Source organism: Falco cherrug, chromosome 10 (genome assembly GCF_023634085.1).
Source record: "Falco cherrug isolate bFalChe1 chromosome 10, bFalChe1.pri, whole genome shotgun sequence".
NCBI classification, from domain to species: Eukaryota; Metazoa; Chordata; class Aves; order Falconiformes; family Falconidae; genus Falco; species Falco cherrug.
In genome coordinates, this window is record NC_073706.1 from 27,420,585 (window position 1) to 27,446,797 (window position 26,213).

A 26,213-nucleotide genomic window follows, 5' to 3' on the forward strand; every position below is an offset into this window, starting at 1 on the left:
TGACTGTTAACCATCCTGTATATTAAAGAGGGAAAATACAAAAACTTAACACAAATATTTAGGTTTTATAATTTGTACGTCAGCATTTATTTTGCAACAGTTCTTATAGCTTGTTAGGTTCTGACATCTACCTTCAGATACTTGATACTCAACTTCAGAAAAGCTAATTAGTTAATTCCTGAGATACTGTCAACAATAACAAAGTTATAACACTTTAAAATCTTTTATAACTTAAAAAATATAGCAGTTCACTGCCTTTCTATTTATTTAATCCACAGTTTTTCACATCAGCTATCTGTGATCTTTCTCTTAGGTTTGTTAACAGCATCTAAGACATGGCCTTACAAACTGTGCATGCTTGGAAACCTTTACAGCCATTTGACACAATATTTTGTAGTGGCTTTACACATGCTGTAGGCTTCAAGTTAAGATGTTGCATATTCAGGTGCAGTGCTGATCTGTGTTTTAAAAGCACGTGAAGATCATGGCAACTTGCATGTTGATTGTGCATGTGAAGCATTGTCTACTCATTCCTTCCCCAGGGTTGCCAGAGCAACCTGAAGTTTGGAATTTCCTCAATTTTGAGTGCTTAACTTTGCAAGAGGTCATTATGGCTATTTGGGCTACTGTCCCAGAACATGCCTCCCATACTCTCACTATCCTAAGCATATTTTCTCACAGATAGTGGGGCTTTGAGCACAAGGCGGAGTGAAGGCACTCTGAGTCTTGTTTGTAGTCCGATGGATTCCCTCTGAAAACAGGACAGTACTACACAATCCTACGGAGCTGAAAGCATTGAAAACTTGTTTCCTAATAAACAATGATCTTTTACAAGAATAGATGTTTAAAATTGTTCTGTGTGAGACCAAATTGTCCTTTGAATGTCTGAGTCAAACATTGACAAGTTGGTCTTCGACTTCCCTTGCATGTGCTTTTAAGTTTTCTTGAAAGTAAGAGTTAAAACTAACTGAAAATTAAGATTTGCAATTGAATTATGTGACTTTAAATTCTTTATCTCTGACTATAGAAAAACATCTCTGTCAGTATAAAATGACAAAAATACAGTCATGACCTAGACACCTACATCAGCTTACAAAAAATGCAGAGCTGCATTGTGTTTATGCAAAACAAAATCTGTACATCATAGGTATTTGAAAAACTATGGAAAAGAAACAGAAATGTAAATAGCTGGAAATGTGATATGTAGCAGAGAAAGGCAGTTAAACCATGATGGCCGTAATACCCCATAGTACTGAAAATCTGAGGCACAAAGGTTCTTTTGTGGTTTATATGATGTGATCTGTTTTCCAGTGCATGAGTCACTCACTTGTTTAACAGGCTAGTGAACAGATTTCTAAGATTAAAAGTTTAAAGTTTTATCAGATGGGATTTCTTTAAATTCAGAATCATAGCTTCTCAACTTCCTACTTGAAGTCAATGAACTTGATTTGAGAGTCTTTTTGAAAATCAGAATAGTATAATTTTTATAACACAAGATGCCTTTATTTCCTTACAAATGGAATGTTGTTATTTTCCCTATGCTTTCTGAGATTCATTTTTTTCATGAGACAGTATTCATGTTACTAGTAGCTTACTAACTGCTTACTACAAACAAATATGGATTTTGTACTAAAAAAGCTGTATGTGTTGTCTCTCAACACTGTTTTAGTCAGACTACTGGTTTTACTGGCCTTAATTACACATTTTGTGTGTGTGTGTGTGTGTGAATAAAAAAAAAGAAGAAAATTGGTACAAGTATTCATTCTTTGTCTTTAATAAAACATGTTGATCCTGTTTTTCCTGTGCGATGGAGACTTGGCCTCAAATCTCCATCATAGCTGCATAATCTATCTTTTTTTCACCAGCTGTAAGGCTGCTTAGCTTGTGTTTCAGGATAGGAGAGATCTTTTTGTTGTAGGTGTGTATACAGTACCTAATGTGCTGCACATCACAGCTTAGAGTCTATGACCATATAAAAGTTAAAAGGTTGAGTAATTACAAAGATAATTTGCATGAGAAATAGACAGCTCCTGAAAATTTTCTCAAGGATTCCACGTGTGGTTGTAAATAAAGCTCAGTTGAAAATCTTCTGATTTTGCATTTGAATGTGGTCATTAACATTTCTAGTCTTGGAAATTTTTTCCTAGGGTTTCCTGCTAGTCCAGCTTTACAGTTGCTGTTCCCTGTAGTTAAAGATCTGAAAGCAAAGGTTTGAGGAGAAGCCTGTATGAGCTATGATTCAAAACACACATTTGTGATGTATTTTGCATTACAGTATTAGAAGACAGGATTGTGTGAGTTACCTCTTCACTCCTTTGACAGAAGGCTTAGGAACAAGGAGTATGAATTATGTCCCGTCGAGACCTTACTACTAGTTTACATAAATTCATGTTTTCAAGGCTATCCTCATGAGAGACTTGTGCTTCAAAGAAAATTACACTTTGTAGTCTTGAAGGAGAGAGGAAGAACTTGGACAACCTATATGCTCATTGAGTAAAAACTCAGGTAAAAAAAAAGTTCTGTAGCAATGTTATGATTGACCGAAAGGCCAGAGAAAATGTATGTTTATAATTTTATTTTAATCACTGTTGGTCAGATATGAAAAATGTTACCCTTGAATATTTGAGCTTTTTACAAAGTCATCCCTAGGCCAGCGTAGAAGTAGCTTTTGGGTTTTGTTGTGGTGCTTTTGTTGGGTTTTGCTGTTTTCTGGAGTAAAGGAGTTAGCAGTTTTAGGAAAATCTCTTTTTAACCACTAATGGAATTTTTTCTAAAACTCAACAGAGTGAAAAGACTGAGATAATGAGGATGGGTGCAGGGGATCAGAAGTTAAAATGCAAGGAAAAGGTAGAAATCAGAAATCTACTGCTAAGAGTGATGAAAATTGGGTGATGGATGAACATACATGATATAAGCTGTGGAGAGTGCATTTCTTAACTGGCAAGGCTTTCTGCTCCTTTCTTTATGTCTGCTGATTAACTTATTTTTGCAAGCCACCAGTGGTGCTGTTTTCTGAATAGGTTATGTATTTGCCCAAAAGGAACGTTTCTTTGAAGCCATTCATCTTCAAAGCTGGAACTTTGACCTAAAAATGTGCTTGCATGGTCAGGGTGTAGGAAATGTGTAACTTAAAAGTTGCTTTCCTTTTTTTTTTTTATTACTGTTGTTATTCTATCTACCATACGTACACTGTGGAGGAACATTTAACCTCCTTCATCCAGTCTGTATGTGGAAGCCAGAACTGAGCTGCTTAGAATGTCTTAGTTCCAATACTTTTTTACCCCTTTCTTTCTTTCAGCTCCTCTAAGGTGGACATTTATGATGATTAATTGTGTTCCAGTAGTACACTAGGAAACCATGGTGTTGAGTATTATATAAACATAATGACAATGGATTCCTCTGTGTCCTGTTTACCCCTTGAAAAAATGAGGCACAGGAAGACTGTGACATGCTCAAGGCTATAGAAAATGAGTCTTTCTCCAAGAGTTCAAAACTGCACCCGTGTTTCCTGAGTATCTATAAAACTCTTACATGAGAACTGCATTCTTCTCCACTTGAGCTATCTGTAATAAAGCTACAAACAAATTAATTGCTGTTAATGGTAGAGTATACTGGTAACATGTAGTGTTCTGTTTGCATTATGGCATCTCTTTTTTTGCATCTATCTGCAAGGAGAAACAAATTCTTAACTGTCTGATGCTATAACAATGTGCATGATGATGTAAAGGTTTAAACTAATGCAACAAAATATAATTATTTACTCCTACACATCTTCACTTCAGTTTTTCAGGGTGTGTTCTTTTCCTTCTGGTGACCAATATATATCCTACTTAATATGAAGCTACATGGAAAGCAAATAAGAGAGGCAAGCTTGTGATTCATTTGAATTTGAACAGTAAACCGGGAACCTTTCTGAATTAAAATGCTGAGTTGAACTCTGCATTTCTTTACCTAGTATAAAGTGTGTTAGTTGTGGACTTCAGAGGAATTCTTCTTTTTTCATTTCAACCAGGAGAATAAAAGGTACTACAGTAGCAACCCACAGCAAACCAGTTTAAAAATAATTTCTGAAAGGAGTGTATGCGTGTATTTCATGGGGAGGTGTGAAGGGTCATGTTCTCTTAGGGATGCACTGAGATCTGTGGGTAGCTGCTGTTCCAGACAGGGAGAGTTACTCATGGGACGGAGGGCTTTGTAACTTTTTTGGAGCACTCTGGCCCCTGTCCAGCAACGGAAAGCACTTTTAAGTCCTTGCTTGATATCTGTGATCCCAATGACTAGAAACTAGTGGAATTTTGATTGTTGAAGGCTAGAATCTTCATCACATCTCAGAATTATGCTGTATATTCTTGATAAGAATACAGATATCGGTTAGGGTTTTGTTTGTTTGTCTTTCTAATGGTATCAGACATGGGTACATTATTCTCTCACCAGTGCCTGCTTTTTGAAGCCTAAATACAAATATTGAATAGTACTGATATATGTATAGGTATGTGTATATTTGATAATTTCTTTCATGGATAATAACCTGAGTTGAAAGGTCTAAAATTATGAATTAAATCGAACCTTTCAATCTCTACTTCATTGAACTTTAGTTGATATTATTCAAAGAGATGTTTTTCCTTTTAAGATTTAATGGAACTAGTGCATATAAGAATTTACAGACAGTTCACATGTAAGATCTTTAAATCTTTATTCATATAAGTAAACAAATAGTGTGCTGTCTGTTTACCATTATTAGCTAAGAAAATTTTCAAGTACCTTTATTGTCTTCTGCAGTTAAAACTCCTGTACTGTTTACGCTTAGAATGAATTCCCAGTCATAAGTATAGGCTAAGCCGTAAGATATACCAGCTTTTCTGTGTTGTTAGGTAGTTCAGCGAACATGAGTTTGCCGTAAGGATGTCTTTGTTTTTCATTTGTTGCATCTCTTTTTGTTAGCAACGAATAGAAAAATATTCCCTTCTTCTGGCCTCTTTTTTTATTTCTTATTTTATGTAAACTTAAATGGAGGAAAGCTTGAGGCAGGAAACAGAACAATAAGATAAACCCCTGAAAATTCTTAAACTGACTTTGCCACAATCACTTGATGTCAAGCTGATGTTCCTTCCCAGTAAAAACACGTTACCACCTTTGAAATGTCCCTACACAGGTCAGGATTGTCCTCAAGACTGACCGTAGTTTACAACTACGGAAACTCGGCATGCGTACGTTACACATGGACCCAGTTCTTGAGAGTTCTGAGAAATTATGGCCTTCCACTGATGTGTGAAATGTGAGACTTCGGCAGAATTCTAAGCATCCTCAGTCTGAACAATCAGTTGAAGAGCTTGGGGTAACTGAAGCATGCATACGGAGCATGCCTGGTCTCAGGAAATCACCTAACATGTAGCTCCTGGCTGGCCCTGCCTGTGCTCCAGCAGTTGAGAATTTTTACCTTTATACAACTGAATTTCTTAATGGGGACAGTTCTTTTGCTTGCCAAGATTAAAAAGTGTGCGCATATGCGTTTTTTCCTAGCGTTTTGATAGAGGCAAATCCAATGGTTATGGGCCTGAAAGTTTGCGTGGTTTTGTTTCAGTTGTGTGGGATTTATTTTTTTTGTTTCTCTCTTGTCTGTATATAAAAAATATTAATATAAATAATATGAAGAATGCTATAGCAGAAAGCTCCATTAAGTTTTTTCCCATTCCATATCTATTTAAAATTGTCAGTTCATTGAAGGGGTAGCTACCAAAGCTGAATTATGAAATAACTTGCATCCTATCTGCTTTTCTGGTATGAAAAGTACTTGCTAAGCAAAAAGACAGAAAAAATTAGTATGGAGTTTTCCAAAACAGTGAGTGAGAAAACTAGTTTAAAAGTCCTAATGTCACAATAACCAAGGAAGCCACATCTTTTAAAAGTGGGATCAATGCTACTGAAGAAGAAAATGGCAGATTTTAGTTTGTGCAGGTCTCTCTTTTGGAAAGCAAGTAGTGAGCCACTCTGGGTGAATAAAAATATTTAAGAGGTTATATGATCCAAATGGCTGTTACACAGTTTGGAAATCAGCTATTTTTAGTTGCTACAGTTTAATATCAATCTGCATTAACAAGTACATAAACAGAAACAACTAAGCTGGCATAAGTATCTGACAGTATAGAAATAGACAAGAAAATATGTTTTAGTGGTTAGAATACTCAAATACAGAAAAACAGTTAGTTGATCCTCTCCTCAAAAGGAAATAATTCAGCAAGACAAGGTTGATTTACGAGGTGAAGTTGTCTCATGTAGCACCGGATATTGAAGAAACTTTATCTTGAACATGGTCTTAGCCAGGAGTTAAGATGAGATCTCACACTTGAGGTATTAAAATAAACTCATGAGCAGCGGAAGTCAACAGGACCAAATGGGGACTATTCTGAGTTTAAAAGGGGGTTCAGAATATATTAAATACTCCAGTAGTGAAAATAAGGGTGTTATTTTAAAAAAACATCAAATCCCCACTACTGAGCCTTGCAAAGCTTTAGAAATTTCTAGGGATGGTTTTTGCATTCTTTAAAACACTCAAACAAAAACCCACTTACATGGTACAGTAGGATTCAAACCACACAATTTTTTGCAAAGGTAATTAATCTGACAGAATTTTTTGTGTCGTTGAAGCAGTGGTTGAAAAAAAAACTGGTTAATAGTATTTAGAATTTTCCTAAAAGCTTTCAGTAAAGTTAAGCATTCACAGAATAAGAGACAAAATACTGTCTTGGATCAAAAGCTGATTGAGATGGGAAACAATATTAGGATTAAATGATCAGATAGCATTTCAGTTAAAAGCTAATCTAGGTGCAGAAGGCATTTCGGTGTACTAGGATCTAGAGTGTCAGTGTATTCCTGAGTTGCATTTAGGTATTAGTTGTATATCAGAATATATGTAAAATGAACCATTGAGTTCAAAGATAGTTTGTAATGACCGAATCGTGTCAGATAAATAACAATAGCAGGCAAACTAATGCTGATTAATGCAAAGTTGTGTGCATTCAAGAAGAAAATCTGAGTTACTTATACATCTGGGCTTCAAATTAGATACATCTGCTCAGGAAAAAAACTTAGCAAATTTTCAAAGGCCTAGTGAAGATTTCTGTTCCTTTCATAACTAAGATGTAAATGATGTTTAAACACAGGAGTAAAACAAGGAATAGTATGGAGATTATTATAATCCCGTTGTGTAGATCGATGGTACAGTCTTCTAAGGAATGCTGCATGCTGTGTGGATCCGACATGCATCTGTAAAGTAAGTTACAAAATGAAAGGACTGAGAAGAGTACAACAGGCATGATCAAAAGCCTAAACAGAATCTCCCATGAGGTCAAATAAAGGGGGAACATGATTGCTTACGCCTGAGAGAACAGGAATAAAGACATAAAATGAGTACAATCTATTATGTACATGAGGCAATTAAATGTAAATAAAAACTGTAAAAAGTAGAGCAAATAGAAGTTTTCCATGTGATTAGTCCTTAAGGAAACAAAGGTATATTAAATGAAATCAAGGTCTGAAATTCAGGACTGAGAAGAGAGAGCTCATTTTAGTGTGCATCTCATTGAAGTACAGGGTATTAAGACAAAAAGAATCAGAGATATTAGAAGCTGTGTTCTATATAATTCTTCTATCATGTGAGATACGTTTTTCTACTCATTGTTCTTGAGAAAATAATATTGCTGCTGGAGGGCTGGCAGGAGAGACGTGTAAGTTAGCTTTTTATAATTTAGAGAGCTAGCAAACTTTCATTAGCCATTTTTATTGTGAACCTTTCAGCTTTTGTTCTCTGTGGGAGGGTTTTAAACCTGCTGAAGGTCACATATCTTTCTGGTTGTGGTAACATGATCTATTTTCATCCAAGTTTCTTGTCAAAGGACTGCATCAGTCTTTCTCATGTTGCTGAACATTGGTCTGTGTGGGGACTTCTATGTAGCTGAGAAGTTAGTGACATCTCATGGTAAACACGGAAAATTACAGGTGATTTCTGGTAAGGTTTTGGTGTTTGTAATTTAACAGATGTTGCAAATGTCTTCTAGGTCAAAATTATTCTTTAATATGTTTGTATATACGTCTCACGTTTCATTATCCAGTGTTGATTATATATGTAGACACTAAGTCTGGTATTTCTAAGCCTGAAATACTGATGCTTGTCAGTTAGCATCTGAAGTACAAATGTTGTAGTATGTAGTACCTATATATTTGTCACTTAGAAAGCATTATATAATATTACTGTCTCTCCTGATTTTGCTTGTTTTAGGTACAAAGTCAGCCACAGAGTATTCTAATGGTGGTTATGATATTGTGTCACCTGCTCCATCAGTATACTTGGGCACATTTCAAATTTTGCATCTCCTGGAAGATCTAAAGATGGCATTGGAAATGTTAGAAGATCCTCAAGAGAAAGAAGCATTGCGAAATCAAATTCCAGGGGCAACAGCGGTGTGTATACGGGAGTGGTTTGAAGAGAATATGGTGAGTAGTTATTTATAGCTTTTCCGTTTTGTTTGCAAACAGCATTGGTTCAAGTATTTTGCTACTTCCAATTATTTTTATAACAACAGAAATCTGCATACTTAGAGAACTGCAGGGGGTGGTGAGCAATCATAAAAAGCTGAGGATATTACCACTTTATATGCTGATTACTAAAGCAATGCAGATGTAGAGAAGCTGGTAAAAGACCTTACGTTGACCCTGGTGAGAGAAAATATAGTAAAAATAAACTACCAAAAAAGTTACCTTGTCTGTGGTTTGGTTTCATCTTGGATGTCCTTTACTGGAGATAAGAAACAAGTTTATAAATAGTTATTAAACTTTTCACTTTTAAACAACCAATTTGGAATGTAGTGGCATTGTCTGTTGAAGGGACAAATTCAAACTGGATGATTCTCCTATCCTTTTCCTCGCAACATTTCCTTTACCTTAACTGCCAGTATTACGAATCTCCAAAGTATCTTGTACACCAGGCAGTGGTGTAAATGGAGGAAAGGTCTAGCTTCTGAATGTGAGACATACATATTGGGATAGATGGGGAATAAAAATTTGACTATGTTGGAAAAGATTGAGGATTTCCTGGTGAGGAGCAGATCACCAGACAGACCTTAAAAGAAGAGACCCATTGGATGTAAAGGAAGAGAAACAGCAGGTCTGTCAGAACCCAATCCTGTCACTGCAAGTGAATGGGGGTTTCCTGATCAGTAAAGCAACCTATCACTTTCTCAACTTCAGAAAAGTTTTCTAGATGAATGGATTTTCTTCTGGCTTTGTCAATACACGTTACTTTTATGTAATTGTGTCACAGCTTCTCATTCAGTGTTTATCATCTGCTATAGTTGCTTTCTGCCTGTTGTAACCTAACGTTGTTGGAAAGGTAGCTGCTTTTGTTTGAAATAATCAGCTGCTGGTTTGTTGGCATTCTCCACAGCCCGCAGGTCTATGGCTGAAAAGTCCTATGTGGGACCATGTGAGAGAAAGGAATGAGAATTTGGTACCAGTTTTGAAAGCAAAAGGTGGAGGCAATTTTTAATGTAGATTTACAGTATTAGATTTTAAGTTCATATCCTCAGGCCAGGTCTTGCTGAATTCCTGCCTTAAATGTTTCTTTAAAGCTTTTCAATAGTTAAAAGATATTCTTAATTCATAAAAGACATAAATTTTCGGAGTTGTTCACAGTAAAGTTGACCCTGAACCACCAAGTTGAAGAGTTTGAATCTGGTGGTCTGGCTTTTGGCCCCTCTGTTGCAGAAATGTTAAACTAGCTTTTCAGCCCTGCAAGGTAGGTAATACTTAATATTTTGACTCCTCATATTAATATATATATATATGTGTATCTCTTCTTTTTCATGGGAAGCCAGCCAAAACAGGAGCACAGTTCCCTCTTAGAGCTGCAGTTTACTGATCTCTTAAAAGCATGGTCTAGTGCATCAAGCGCGGTATTCATTTGACAAAGCAATTAATTGGGCAGCCCGGACTCAATACCAACAGAACAGGGAAGCTGGTGGTACAGAGTATTTGTAGTGCAGTATGTCAAGATCACTGTTTTTAAAATATTTTGCACTGTTACATATTGACAATTTCAGTACTTTTTTACAGGCACAGGGAGGGTAGTGCATAGTTGCTGTGACTGTTACTTGAAAATGGACAGTAATCTGTGTATTTGTAGATATTTTTTATATTTTTAAAAAATGCAAGTAATTTGTAAGCATGTGCAAAACTTCCATGGACTCTAAATTTGGAAGAGCTTCCTGTACTGACAAGCAGCAGTTTCACTTGGAACTTGAGAACAAATCTGATAAAATCCACCTCAGTTCAGAGAAATGGTGTATGTATTTCATAGTTATGTCCCATACTGAAAATTCCTTAATTCCATCCCAGAGCTATGAAAAATAATACTTGATATGTGAAAAAGGATAGTCAGGGTAGTGAGCTATAGAGAATGAGGACCCTGTAGCTCAGTTAATCCATTCACACTGGAAGCCTTGAATTAAGTTTGGTAATTAGTCTATGAAATGTTGGAGTGTCAAAAAAACTCTTCTGAATTCCCATGGTTTAAACACATCAAAAGTGAGTGGTCTGCTGTTTTAATGAAGACATAATTAACTAGAAATCAATGACCTATATATTAGGATCAACATCAGCAATACAACAGATAAACCAGAATACTAGATGCTTAAGAAATCTTAAGGAACCCCTACAAATTTCTAAATTAAGTTCTATAACTAATTCCAAAATGTTAGTCACACAGACATGCACACATAGGCGTTCACAGTTACATTTCCTCTCTCACAGCTGGCGCTGGGTTACAAACATGAACAGCTTCTGTGGCTGTGGGTTCCCCTATTTACGCACATCTCCTAATGGACATGAGTGCCTTAGTTTTTGTGGGCAGCCATGGAGTTCCCTGTGGTCTGCTAACCCATGTGCTGGTGAGCAACCACTCCATGAGGTGCACAGGCACCCTGAGATGCGAGTCCCCAGTTTTTGCAACTCGTCACTATCAGATAAAACATCATTACGTAGAAAATGCTAGATGGTCTCAAATGGAATTTGCTACAAAGGGTGTCTTCTGAGCATTCTCTGTAAAGGGTAGGCTAATAAATAGCTTGATATTTGGAATATATTTTATATGTTGTGTTCAGCTGAAATGTTACAAAAAGCAATGTTTGATATCAGTAGCAATAGTTGAACTATAAAGAACTTTGGAGTGGATGGTGAACCAATGCTTTTGAGCTTTTGGGGTTGTTTTTTTAGAGCTATTAAAGGTCGGATTAGAGGGGGATTTTCTTTTGTGGACGATTAATTCCACATCTGTTTATTTTTGGGGTCTGTGCACCTTCCTTTGAAGCTGGAGAGCTGCTCTAGCATGTACTGAATAAGCCACTGATTTTAGAGAATTACAGCAACTGCTTTGTTTCTAACATTATATAGGAATAGGTGTGGTCAAAAATATTCCCAGTTTATACTGACTAGCAACGCATTAGAAACTAAATATACTAAAAACAATCTGGCACTTATTTTGAAAGCAGATAAGCATGCACCGTTCAAGAAAAGAATGTTATTTTATGATTCTTCTTCACTTAAATGCATTTAATTACATTAAAAATCATTGCAGCTGCCATCCTTAATCAAGAAAACAAACAATGTGCCTTACGGAAATAATTTGAGTTTGTGTTTTGCTACTGCCCTATATTGGCTTTTATGGGAAACCACAGAAAGGGGAGTCAGAAAGATGGCTCAAGACTAGTTCCTGCTGGATAATATCAACAGAATTTAACAGCTAGCATTTGGGTTAAGCAGAATTATCCAACGGAAGTCCCAATTACTTTCTTGCATGATCCTTCTGCATTAGTAATCATCATAAGCTAATGCAGCTGTGAAAGCCCTCTGAGGCAGAGTGTGGCTATTCCTGCTAGTTCTGCTTGTGCCACAAAGCAGTATTTGGGATTGCAGGTTAGAGAACAGAAAGTGACTGAACTTTCTTGGTGGTGTTTGTATTGGAGTATGATCTAAAAACTAGAGCTCCGTTGTACTGGAATGGGAAAAACAACTTCTGCAGAAAATTGCCCCTTGGCGTTATAATTCAAGTAGCTTTGCAGTTTTCGTAATTGCCTCTTAAGTGTACTGAACTACACCTAGTGTTTAAATAAGTAAGACTGGAGTTAGCCTTTCAGGCAGCTTTGAGGCATATTGGCCATATTAGTGATTAGTCGGGAAGCTTCTGTGATGATTATAGACACTACAGCTGCTCTCACTAGAGTCTTCCTTTCCTTCAATTCTGTAGTACCAAACTGGAATTTTTCAGACATGAAATATCACCAAGTTGTCTTTTGTGGTTTGTTCTATTTTTTGATATTTCTTTTTAAACAATTGTAGCTGTTAGGCTCTGATCTCTCTGCTATAGGTAGAAATACCTAAGATGTGGGAAAAAATGTATACACCTAGAGTGTGAAAACTTCAGGCATCATGTTTCATACCTGACACTACCTTGCTTACTTTCTCTTTCAAAAGCATCTGCTTTATTCCTTTTTCATGGAATCATCGGTGGTGATTTGGTGTTCCAGTTGTTTAGTGGAGTTGGATTTTGTCATCCTCTACAGTCCTCCAGAGAAGTACACCGTTTGTGGAACTAAAAGTGTGCTTTTTGAAAAGGCTGCTTTTTGTATTTCTGCGGTCTGAAATCTGTGAAAGTCTTATGTTCCTGAGTTTACAGTATAAATGGTCACGGTAACTATTCTGCCACTGCTTTGAGATAGATGAAATAGATTTCACAAAGCGCTGAATTTAGAAAGATTATTTATATGTATTACAGAATGAGGATTTAATAGTTGCTATAGCTGTGCAAATCTTTTGACAAAGCTAAAATAGAATAAAGCATCATTAATTATAGACTTTTAACTACTTAACTGTATTAAAATTTTTTTGCCTCAGAGTGAATGTCTGGAGTGTTTTACGACTTTAAATTCTTTGGCCTTAAAACCAGAACGGACAGACCAGGGGATTAGCATGAAGAGTTCATATAAAATAATGTTGCGTATAGTTGCAATGCTTCCTGTTAAATATTTTAGTATTGCTAGTGACCGTATGACATATCACAAAACAGGCAGTAATTTCAGCATTAAAAATTAACTACTGGTGTAACAACTGACTGAGTTGAACTATAAGAGAATGTATCTAGTTACAGTTTCATTTCATAACTCTTAATGAACTCCTACACTGTTAATTCTTTTTTTTAATGTATTCTGTACTTCTTCATGGAACCCTTTTCCGAATAAAGAGGAGCCCTATTGTTCTTACAGTGGTCCTAACATGACTTTAAGCATGAATGAAAGCCTCATTTCCAGGATTGCAAAACATGATCTTCCTTCTAGTGGAACATTTGTATTTAAAGCAAGTCACTTCACCATGTAGCTTTACATACTGACCCTTAAAATACTGATTCTTGAAAACTCAGCAGTATTTTCCTGGTTATGTTTTTTCTTGGAAGCCAAATTCTGAAAAATTTTTCTAAGTGTTCTGCATTTGAGGAAACAGAAAGGGGAGAATAGCAGAAGAAATAGTAGAGGAATGTGTGGTAGAGGCAATTTGTTAAAATAATGTAATGTGTTTTATGATATATGCTGTGCTTTGTCTTATTTCATGCTCTGTGTTTTTCTAGTGTAAAACCAGACCTTTTAGCAGAAATAGGATAAATTTCTTAGGGTCTTGGAACAATTGCCATTTTGTCATGATTAATGTTCAGAAGAGATTGTTTCCACTGTGTGTTAAAATCAAGGAATTTTTTTCCCCAGTGTTTTCACAGAAACTTGGATTAAAACAGTAAATGCCATTTCAGAATTCTGACTTGGAGTTTGTGATGTTTTGAAAGTACTTCAGAGTTTTATTTTAAGAATGTGTTAAAGTGCTGTGCTGAAACATATTTCACTTTATTTTCTTTTCTTTAATTTTCTTTTATTTCACTTTTTGTCTAAGTTTCATTTTACAGAGTTATCTGTCCAGAATAGAGGCAGAAAATTACTGCAATACGGGGCACTTTACAAAAGTAAAACGTGCTTTTACAAAAATATCAATAGAATTTTTCAGCAACAGCTGAGTGGGAAGAAAATATATTCTGAGCAATGCCGGTTAAAGCCAGTATATTTATTTGCTGGTGGATTTGACTGTGGGACTCAACTGTTGAGGGTCACGACAAAACTATATATAGCTGAATCTTCCCATTGCCAAGTGGTATTAACACATGTTAAATTGGAAATGGACCAGTAGAGCCTGCTTGGGACAGTGTAGAAAAGCCGTCATTCCGTAAGCATTCATGTTTACTTTTGCCAACTTGAAACATTAGATGGATAAGTTTTCTGAGCAGTACTCGGAGTCAAAAGTTGTATGACCCAGTCCTCCACTGTGCTCCAGCTCCTTTCAATGAGTTGATGATGCAAGGAAGCCCTGAACTGGAAGAGCTGGTGCTCTCAGAGTTCTCCAAGCATGTTAGAACAATTCATAGCACACAAGAAACAGCAGACGATTGTCCTTCATATGTGCAGCTATTTATGAATACTAGAGAGTGTCTTGGAGCAGGTGGAAAGGGGGCGTACAAAGCTTGCCTGGAACTTTTCTAAACCAGGCCTAAGTTTTTTAATGTTCTGTGGTTGCTTTGTCTGGGAGACAACCCCGTCACCTCTGACTGTGACTGCTCACTGTAGTAGCTGTCAGCAGAGGTAGGAACACCTTCTCTACATGAAGAATGAACAGAAGCTTAAAATAGCTTTGCAGTGGGTAGGGCTGGTTTAGATCTGTTTCTTAAAATGACATGGTGAGATAAGGTTTTGGCATTTTCTTTCACCCTTGTAATGGTCAGTAATGCTTAACAGAGCCACCTTTAAACTACAATGACCAGAAGTGATTAAACAGAATTGTGTTATGCCTTAGGCTTAGAGTGCTCATGAAATAAAGATGGTATTCCAGATACAAAAATACAGGCCCTGCTATTTCATGTTAAGTTGTCCAAGATTTCAAGGTAGTCTACTGACATACTATGATGTTTAGCCCTTGGGGGCAATCGTCACCTACGTGAGCTATCCACACCTTGATACTGTCAGAGGAAATAGAGGACTACTCTGTGGGCAGCCATGATTGTACACAGAAATAGTGCGTTAGACTTCAAAAGCATTAAAACCATTTATTCATTTCCTTTATCTAAGGCACTTTCAGCTGTTGGCTTTGGTGCTTTCCTTTGCAGTAAGTGGCTGAATACCACGTTAGTTCATCTTTCCTTTTGTGCCTAATGTTATGCATGGTGTCCCTTTTTCATTTCATATTATGATCTCTCACTAGGATTTCCATCTGGATTGCATTTCGCTGATTTAAATATGATACACTGGATTAATTTAACAAACATTCATATTAAAGTGTAAGTGCTGTGAAGTATCTGATTTTTTAAGTGTAGCTAGAGGAAACATCAGAAAATGTTTTCCATAAAGTAACAGAGGGATAGGTAAGAGAGAATTATTTCATTAAACAGTGGTGCTAATAGATAAGGTATAAAGGTAATGGTCACGTAAAGAAGCTCAGCACAAAAATTTCTCTTGTATTTTTGTATTATTACAATAATAATTGATTAGGAGGTATTACTTGAAAGTTAGAAGAAAAGCATAAGTTTTGAAGACTTTCTGTATATAACTTTAATTCAGATTTCACAGAATTTGGGTAGGTTGACCAATCTCATATGCTAAATGTTATCAGTTATGACAAACATAGCAATAACATAATTCACAACAAAATTATTTCTTTCTTTTTTGGAATAGTACACTAATAATAGCGGTAAACAGTCCGGTGTTTAGTTAAAGTGCAAGAAGATATGTTTTCAGGTTTTGTGATCTTTCAAAAATGGAAATAAATTATACTTATGTAGGACATATACAACATGTTGGCATGCTACTTTTCTTCGTAAGCAGATAAACATGCTTTATTTCCCTGAAATAATGAAATGCTTAAGAAGAAAATAAATTAATATTTGTATATTCCTTATCAGAAATAAGGCCTTGTAAAGGTTTATCTGCATCTTTAATTTCTTTTGGCTTTGTTCGGGGCGGGGTGTGTGTGTGTGTTCAAATTTTTTCCATTCTGGAATTTAGAAGAGAAAATCTGATGGGTGTCATACTGAGGAGAGGGAAAATGTTACCTGGTCATGTCATTGATGTATGGGCACATAATTCAGTAAATATCCTGTTTCAGATGTTTCACATACTGATTCACTGCATATTTAGTAATTTCAGCAGTGCTCTGAAGCCTTTCAAACTGAAAAATAAGCCTGCATTATTGTAATATGTTCTGTGGTAGAATATAAATATGTTTCTTTATCTTCATGTATCACTGTACTCTTTTCTGGCCTATAGCAACTGGGGTGGGAGTGTTCACAGTGATTTTGTTGTAGAAAACTTTTTTTTTTAGTTTTTATGCAAAAACAGTACTCAAATTTCTTACAATCTACATTTTCATCTAAATAAGTTTCACGCAAAAAGTTATAGCTCTTCTAGAACTTGGGCTGGAAAAAGTATTTCAGCATATGCCAAGGAATGTTTGAAACTGCCAAGAATGTGCAAATGTCTGTGGATGAATTAATAAACAGTAACTTCATCTAAGTATTGGTAATACCTTCTTCATGCAAGCCAAACAAAGAGAGCTAGTTATTATTTGAGCAGTAACCAGAAAGGATATAGTAGTGCTAGAGATACGCGATACCATACAGCCTGCAGATGGGAATGACTCCAAAGTTGTCAGCACCTGTTTGAAGTATTACTTCCCCCCTCCCCTGAACGTGCAATAAGGGTGAGGGTTAACTGTGCTCGTTGGAACTAATGGCCATTTAAGTCTGATTATTTCTGAAATATAGGTTTTAATCAAAGAATTAAGCCATCTAGGATTGAGTGCATTTTATGCTGGAAAAGGATGATGTGTTCATGTATCTACATAACATTATTTCTAGTCTGTTTCCCAGGATGCTTGTTTATTCTTTTAAAATTATCACAACTAAAACAAATATGTTCATATACAGAATGCAGGGTTTTTTCCTTTTGTTCCAAGAGTTTCATCTTTCTCTGTCACTTAGGCATTATCAGTTAGTTCTGATTAAGACTCTTCTTGTTTGTTTTTTCACCACTGTCCCTCTTTCTCCTGTGCTCCTGCAAATGGAGTTTTTGGTCCTATTAACAGTGGCAGTAGTCAGCAGTTTTCTATGGAAGTACAGAATTAGCAAAGAAATCCTAATGGGTTTTCATACAGCTTGGAGTATATAAACTTTGTTAATCAGAAACTTCTGAGAAAGAGTAAGTCTCGATAAGCCTTACCTTGCTGGAAACGCTTCATCTAGATTTCTGAAGCCATTCCTCACCATGTAAAAAGGATTTCCTCCTCCATTGTCTTTTGCACAAATGACCTGAATTTGTTTTTCCACAAGTACTCCTGTGCAGGCATATTCTCAGTCTCTCTTTCTTCACGTCTGCACATGAGAATGACAGGTGTGTGAGTGGGCATGCTGAGGAAATTTTCCCCTCTGGTCCTAATCCCTTTGTTTCCAAAGCAGCCCAAGCACAAGGAATGGGAATAGCACAGAGTAATGGATGTAGGAAAAGCTGATACTAATTCATGGGAATGAATAAATTTTTGTTGCATGTCCATACTCAACTGGACTCCACTGATGAGGCTGGGAAGAGGTCTAGTTGGTCATTTCACTTCTTGTCTTGAAAAGCTATGTGTATGTTCTTTTAGTGTTATTTTAGAGGCTGATGGGTTTTGAAAACAAAATGATCTAAAAGTTATTGCTGAAAAGGAAGAGAGGTGCAGTGCTCCAGGGACCTGGACCTAATGGAGGCTGGGGAACTGCTCTGCTTCCTGTTCGTTTGCCTTCTGACTTCCCAGGCAAGGCAGTGCCAATACAAGAGTGCTATTGACAGTTTGCAATTGTGCTGCTCTGAAAGATCTCAAAACCCTGTGTTTTAGCACAAACTTAACTGAATAAAAAGTAAGACTTCTAAAATAACAGTAATAAATAGAGTTTTACAATGTTCACAGGGCTTCAGCTGCATTGGAGAAAGAGGGACAGTGGCAGAAAAGCAAAAAACCCTGTGCTCCAATGTCGGTAGGAGAAGGGGGAATCCACCAGTCAGGCTGTCCTTCCCTTTGCAGTTCTAAGAGGATTTGTGGATGTTTTCTTGCCTCTTCATAGGTCTGGAATGGAGGACGGGAGAAGCCTAACGATTGTTTAAAGCATTCTGTTACTTTCAGTTTCAAAAGCTGTTGCAGCGTCTGTTTACTGTTTCAAACAGATTTAAAATCTTGTTTGAAATATTTGACATTCTGACTAGTGAAGTAATGGGGTGCTTAGTTGAGTGTTTGTTCTGGGTTCTGTATCAGCAGACTTCCTGTGGCTAGCACCTTTGGTATCCTGCAAATGGAGTTTTTAGTTCTGTCAACAGTGGCAGTAGTCAGCAGTTTTCTATGGAAGTACAGGATTAGCGAAGAAATCCTAATGGGTTTTCATACACCTTGGAGTATATAAATTGTGTTAATTTAAAACATTTTAGCGTCCTACATTGCACTTATATTGCTGTAATGTGTATTTTCATTTATTTTTGGAGACAACACTGGAGAAAATAAACAATTTGGTAGGGGGAAGTAGTAATAGCTAGAACACTCCCTCTCCATGGAGTAACACTTGAGCATGGTGGGGGATTTGTGCTTGTTTGTTTTTCAATGCTCCACTGAAAGCATGAAATAGAAGTTAGTGCTCAGTGAAGAACTACACATACCCATGGATTTCCTAAAAATAAGAAAAAAAAAATACAGTGGTAACCCGATAAAGGAATCCTCAGGTTGCAACATACTTTCCTTCTTTTACACAGCCTAGAGAAGGTAACTTGCTTTTCCAGTGAAACAGAAAAATATTCTAAGCGAATCTGGGGCAATTGATTTGCCTTCAGCTGGTGTCTGAAACTTTTTCAGGCCAAAGCTCAAGCAGGATGTAAAGTTCAGCATGCAGGTGACAGGCTAAAAGTGAACATGTGACTGTCTGGAATGTATGTTGTCAACATTCGTGGCTGATAAGATGCATAAAATTCAGACACGTTTACCTTTTAATCAGGAAGAATGACTAACAGAATCAAGAGGCCTTTGCATGAAATCCGGCACAAATGACAAGGCAGAAATAAGGTATGTTTGCAATTTTAAATACTTTTAAGAGAAATGAGTATTCACCTAGCTACAGACTCTACACTGAGGCACTAATAAGTGGAGTAATATAGTTTTCCTGTAGGTTTTTAAATGCAAAACAAAATCATTAACTGATGATGTTTGGTGGAGTGTTTTAAGAGGTATGTTTCCCCATTCCCTGAATAATACCGAAATGAGAATCTTAGAGCCTATGTTTTCAAATGGATGGAATGTGGAACAACTTCAGGGTCTGTAGTGGTGGGATATGCCATACTTTGAGATAAAGTTTGATGTATTTGCTGTTCTCCATGGTTAGGAAACTAGTTTTCTGGGGGGAAAAATATGCCTGAACTTGCAGGGAGTTCATGTTTAATGTCCAGAGAAGCCATATTCATTCTTCAGTTTGTCAGCCACAACAGAGGCTGTTACGCATAGAGAAGTGTACTAAATTAAATGCACCTTAATTTTTATAATTTTCTGGTTTGTTTTTTTTTTTTTTAAATGGACCATCGACAATGTACTATGGCTCTTTCTGGATGGTGTGAGCTTTTCAAGAAATAGCTGCTCTCATCAACTTTAAGATAGCATAAAGACTTACTCAACCAGCGTAGAATAAGTGCATTCTATGTACAGAGCAACCCAAGTCCTCTTCAGACCTGTCTTGTAGCATGGTTTACTTTTGGAAACTTTTGGACAGTTTTTTTGTCTTTTAACGTTTACTGCTGATTTTAGGTATCTTAGCACCTTTAGAAGACTTGTAGCACAAACTTTCTAAAACCAATTCTTTTCTTGTCACATGGTCTTAAGTAACAACAGGTAATAAATAGATGAAGATACCTGGAAGTCCAAGTTTAAATCTTTCCCTCTTTCTTTGTGTTATGGAATATTCTAAAAAGATGTCAGTCAGGTCAAAAGGATCAAGAATGGTTGAAATAATAAAAGCCCACATCCTATGCAGAAACTCCTTCAAGTATCTGTGACTTCCACAGTTTGGAGTGTGGGTAGATGCCTAAGTAAGGCAGGTCCCTGTAAGAACTGCTTTTCAGGGCATTATAGACCTTCAGACTTTGAGGTTTTTGTATGTGTCATTAGTATGATGGACAACTTTGACACTGGCTTTTCCAAATCGCTGTTTTACATAATGCAGGAGTGCATTACCTTAATGTTAATTACCTTAAATGCAGGAGTGAGTTTGGCTGTAGTGACTGAAGAAAATGGAGAGATAAGTAAATGCTCTGAGGTCATCACAAAAATTCCATGGAGACAGCTGCTTTTTGGTCTTAATAGGCATTGCCTAAGCAGTTGTCCTTGTGTGTGTAACAATCAGTTACCCAGTTTAAGGCCAAAGCCACTTCTAACTAGTAGGAGAAACAAACACTGGGAACTGGAGTTTATGGGGAAAAATTGGAACTTAATCAAAACTACTATGTGGAGGCACTAGAGGACACCGCAGTAACAGGCAGCACTTTTAAACTTCTTGCCAGAGCATTGCTTTGCATATGCATTTATCTTGGTGTTGCAAGTTTGAAAAGTTGCCATGCTAAAAGACTTCCGCTTCAGCAGGAACAGACAAAAGTCTTAGAAGGGTATCATCGTCTTCTGTTAAGATGGAAAATTGCCTCTTTGGCAATAGCAGTATTTATGGAATAATTAACTTATCCACAGGATCGTCCTTGAATTCCTCCTCTTTTAGAATGTCTTTGGTGAGGACAGGCAAGTAATTCAAAGACCAGAACTTATTTTTAGGTTTAGTCTGAGCCTGAAATAAACTGAGAAGGCTGAGTAGTGTTACAATAAACAGGGAGTAAAACAGAGACAGGAAATAGGGGGTCTTTGGTAATGAGTTCCAGCCACTCTTGAAACAGAAAGCCAGAGAAAGCATTACTTGAAAATAGTTTCTCAGTGACAGCTTAGTAATTTTTAGCTTGTTATTCAACATTAAAAGGGAACAGTTTCAGCAGATTTATACTATACTTGAAAGATCCTTTTTTAAAGATCATTTAGCAAATTATATTTTTGACGTTTTTAGAGTTGCATTGTTCTTGTTGCTAACCGATCTGTTGTTTAAAAAAACCAGATGTTTGGAGGAGAGTCAGAAGTTTATACAGATGTGTGTTATATATACATCTGTGAGAGGCATTTGGGATAACACTGTGGGACAGAGGCAGGTTTAGCTTAAAATGTGAAGACGCATTCAAGATTTTAGAAGTTGAGGGTTGAAAGGGGAAGAAGTCACAGTTATATCCTGTAGAACAAAGCAGTGCGCTTGCTTCCAAAAGTTTCTTTTAACCCTGGGAATGTGACTGCTGAGATGGGCCCAAAGCATGGATGGTGAGATTGATATTTACAAGCACTTCACGTGGCTAAAGAGGGTAAGTGGGCTTTGTTTTCTCTTTGTAAATACACGTTAGCAGATCTTAGTCAGTATTCTCAGCTTTGTGAAAGGAAATATACCGAGTGTCTCAGACATAAAGTACTGTAAATTTCTTCGTGAGGAATGAATTAAAGACATTTCTTCACGTAGGAGGAGGAGGCAGCTTAGGGAGGGGGGAGAGAATCAGCTGTCTTTGTCTTTAAAAACGAAACTCTAGGATCAAACTTTGAACAAATGGCAATAGATTCTAGCAAGTGCTCGTGCTTTCCTGAGATTGTGATACAACAAAGCAAACCTTGCATGAGAATGTATGGCAAAAAAGCAGAGTGTGTTGTTTACCATGTTGTGCTTCGAAATGAAAAAATACTTGAACTAATTCATCACTTAATCAATTCCTCATCAGGGTAACCATATGAGATCTTTTAGGATGCCTTTGTTTAGGTAAAAATGGTGGTACTTTTTTCTTGTGCATGTTACTCTGATAAAACTATGTTTTTTTAAAAAGGCAGTGCTATTAAAATTCTAATTTTGTGATGAACTGTCTGAACATGAATTAACTGCATGTGATTGTTTTTGTCTTCCTATAAAAGGAAAAAAAAAAAAAGATCTGTGCAGTTGTCTTGTCACCTTGGAAAAATTACTTAGTTTTTGTCAGCCTTTAGATTTTGTTAGTTTCTAGGTATTTATTTTTCAGTGTGTGAAAAAAATCCATGAATGGGATGTGAATAGGTCCTTCACAGTAGACTGTTTTTTTTAATTACAATATTAATTTAATTGTGTGTAATGTAAGCAGCCCATCCTCTCGTTATACTTTTAAAATCTGTTTTAACCTGTGTGTAATTTTCTTGCAAATTCTATGCACGCCATTTATGTTAGTGCTTCTATATGGCACTGGTTTAAAAACATATGTATACATATGCACATACACTCACTTCTATTTTTTTTTTACTAGCTGTATAAACATAAAATGTAAGTAAATGGCTTTTGTGTAGGAAAATGTGATTAGGAGCTTTGGTTAGTTTCTTGAATATAAAATATTCATGATATGTCAGTCTTTAATAAAAGCTTGAGAATCTTGAAGTTAATTTACAAAATATTTACATCAGTTTCTGGAAACATGCTTCTGGAGCGTGGATGGGGGGGATTATTAAATGAGAGGTGAGTGAGGTAGTGAAAGAGAAGAGACAACAGGAAGTAGCAGTTGGTAACTTTATACTATTAGTTTAACCTGTGCTCTGTGCAGTTAGAGCTATAGTAGTTTTTGAGATCATACATTAATTTATTATTTAATTTTAATGAGGTTTTGAATACAGTACGTCTGTCACCCCTCCTTCCTTGTTTAAATATAATTTCTAAAAAGGTAGGTTTGCTAACAAAAGGCTAAGGTGTACTGTTGGCAGGTTGCGTGGCGTGCAGGAAACACTGAGGACAGTAACAAGAAAGCGCTCAAGGAACAGCTTCAGTGAAGTCTCACTGAAATGTTCACAGATTTGGAGGGGTTAACAGAGGGTGTCTTTGGGATGATTTTCAGGTACTGTGCTCAGAAAGGATACTGTGTTCAAATGCAGCACAGGCTTTTACGAAAATTAATGCTATTACTGTTGTTGCCTGTAATTCATTCTATGTAGGCTACATAAAGGAGACTATCAACACTGCTGCTTTTCCTTGCAAGCTCCTTAAGGGGGTGAGCATATGTAGGGGAAAGGAAGAGAAGTGAAAATGATCTTGCATTGTTCCCAGGAGAACTTAAGCAGTCTGCTCCCAAATTCCTTTGACGAGTGATTTAAAAAAAATAAAATCGAAACAATCCAAGTTACTTATTTAATTCTCATGTTCAAGAGTCCTAATGTCACATGTCTGGCACTGACTGTGGTAGCAAATAAAGATTTCAGGCCCTGCAATCATAAACTGTTGCTCTTTGGCTGATAATGAAAGTATGAGTCCCTTCCAGAGTAACAAATGGCACCTAAGAGAATGACTGCAACAGACTTCCATAAACCCTTAGTGAAGTATGCCAAAGCTGGCTCAGATTTCATCATTAGCTGAAATCACTTCAGAGACCAGAATCGGGTTTGATGTTGCAGTGGTTGGCTAAGCTAGATTTCCGTGGTATCTGCAGCCTGGACTGGGTTAGGGCAGCAAACAAACAGAGAAATCACGAGATCCAGGCAGGCAAAATGACAGACACAGCTGCTATTCTCAAATGCTTAGAACAGAGGATCTCGTTTTAAGTAGTAGTAACGTAATGCTTATAGTAGCATCACGCAGCAGCAACAGGGACAAAGCAATAAATATTTAGATCAATATTTAGGTAAGGTGTCACCGTGCTTCAGCTTTTTCCATTGGACTTCCTTGATGTTGAAATGACCTGTGAAAATGCTGTGCCAAGATTGACCCTAAGTATGGACAGAGTGGGTAGCAAAGTGTAAGAGCAGATGGACAAAGCCAAAAAATGATTTAGCCTTGTCTCAGTTGTATATGAGGCACAGTTAATGTGTTTTCCTTTGTTTACTGTTTTTTCTCCATTTTACTTTTGCTGCCTTTTGCCAGTAAGAAGTATTATTAGTCTGCAGTAGTATTTCCACAAGAGAAAGGCTTTTTCTGATAATATCCTAGCTAATATCAGAAAGGCAAAACTCTGCAACGGGTACAGCTACACAATACTTCATGGCATGTGATTCTTTGATGGCAATTTTGGAACTGTCCTGGTTAGCTGTTCTGGAGGAGAAGCTGAGTATCTGACACAGGCACGTAGTACCACCCTGGTTTCATGCAGTATTGTAAGGGTTTGTAATGATGCAGTCTTGTTAGTAAGACTCAAAGCCCATCAAAGGAGGTCACAGGATTTATTAAAGGAGGCATGTCTCTCAGCAGTCTGTTTCTAGAAGGATATGGAAAAGTTCTTGTATATGAACAGTGCACTTTTATCATTACAGCTAAGGCAGCAGCATAGTTCTTAGAACATAGTTGGTGGGCAGCTTGTGGAAAGCATTTTGCAGGTAACTGATGTTGGGTTCTTTTACAGGGCCTAAGCATAAATCTGTCACTGTTAAAAGTTTCTGTTGCAAGCTAGGGAACCTGAGACACCCCCCACTACCTGCAGTTGAAAGTGTCTCATCTTTAGCAAAATTTCTTTGATTCTCCCAGGGGATTTGGGTTAGAAGGTTCACATACAATTTCATTTGTTGTCCTGTTGCTTTATTCTTAACTGGAACACACCATTCCAAATAAAAATGGCACAACCTGCATTTTGGTATGTAGGCATGTAGGTGTACCCACAAGTTACTAACAAGCATCGCAAACATAAATGCTGATATTTACTACAAACAATATTATGGGCTCTCTAAGGACATTGTAAATTAACTGAGCTATTTGAAGTGCGGTGGATGGAGTGCAGCAAAATGGAAGGTCTGTTGCCTCTGGAAAACTTTGTACAGCGGTAAGATATCTTTATATTGAGAGAGAGGTGCCTTCATATGAAGCGGAGGTGTCTGATGACTCTTGTAGGCTGCTTTAGACTTACCTTTTGAAGTGCATGTGGCACAGAGCTGATGGCTGACCTGAAATATGTGTACGTTATTCTTATGCTTTTCTCTCCTTTCTTCTGGATGCTGTTCATAGGCTGTACTAGCAAGAGGTGGAGCAATCAAACCCATGCAACAGGCATTAAGCTCATGATCTTGAGAGTGAATCTTAATGACTTCTGTAAGGATATCTTCCTTTAAGTAATGTAACCGTCTGAAGGAGAAAATAGGTATTAGTATTAGGAAAAATTATCCAGATAAAATGTAAATATTTGGTCAAAATCCTTTTGGTTTAAGGACTACAGAAATTTACCAATCTCTGTTTTTACTTAATTTCAGACTATATGCTGTTAGCTTCTTCAAAGTGGCTGCCACTTTCACTTAACCAGCAAGGAACAACAGCAAATAGAAAATCCTGTTGTTGATTTATTAATTGCCTTCAGATGAAAGGCAAGAATTACAGATCCAGAAATCATGTTCCAGCCTTCTCCTTCTTCTCCTCCTCAAGTACACTGAATGTATGTACATATTCACATGGGTGTGTATCTGAGGTAGTGCTAACATGCCGTGATTAAATTTGTATTGTATCCATAGTCAAATGCCAAAATAAAAATGTTTACTGTGTAGGCTACTCATTCATCACTACACAGTAGCAATTACCGTGACTCATAATTCTGCTGACTGAAGAGAGTACTAAAGAGATGGAAAGTCCATGCTCTCCTAAATATTATCAATTCCAAATAGGCTGAAAATAGTCTAGAGTGTACATTTTCTTGTATTGAAATATAATACTACAGTCTGTGTGCTGCTAGTAGTTTGTGGGAAAACTGATTGAACTCTGCTGGCTCTACTCCTTGTTTTCAGCTTCTAAACTGCAATGAAAGACAAGACATGAAGCATGTCCCTCATCTTCCCCATTAATGCAAGTATTATAGTTGCCACAGGCACCTTATTCAATTATCAGTGGAACTGAAGGTGATTCATGTGACTGAATTAAGAGAGGAGGGTTATGACATGTTGAAAAAGCTCACAAATCACCATTCTGACTGCCAGGTTTCTTTTCCCAGCTCCTCCACCCTCCACAGCCCAATATGAGATCCATG

At 36.9% G+C, this 26,213-nt stretch overlaps 1 protein-coding gene across 6 annotated transcripts in view; it reads left to right on the top strand.

Annotated features, from left to right (window-relative positions):
- PPFIBP2 (PPFIA binding protein 2) overlaps positions 1-26,213 on the top strand; it is a 102,985-nt gene that overhangs the window by 24,406 nt on the left and 52,366 nt on the right. For 3 of the 6 annotated variants that reach the window (XM_027810364.2, XM_027810366.2, XM_027810367.2), the window contains exon 3: positions 8,276-8,490. In XM_027810364.2, coding sequence (XP_027666165.1) covers positions 8,276-8,490 — 215 coding nt within the window. Of the gene's footprint in view, positions 1-8,275; positions 8,491-19,105; positions 19,213-21,110; positions 21,585-25,538; positions 25,629-26,213 lie in introns of those variants that run through there. The other 3 variants (XM_055721582.1, XM_027810369.2, XM_027810368.1) reach the window with 3 other exon arrangements.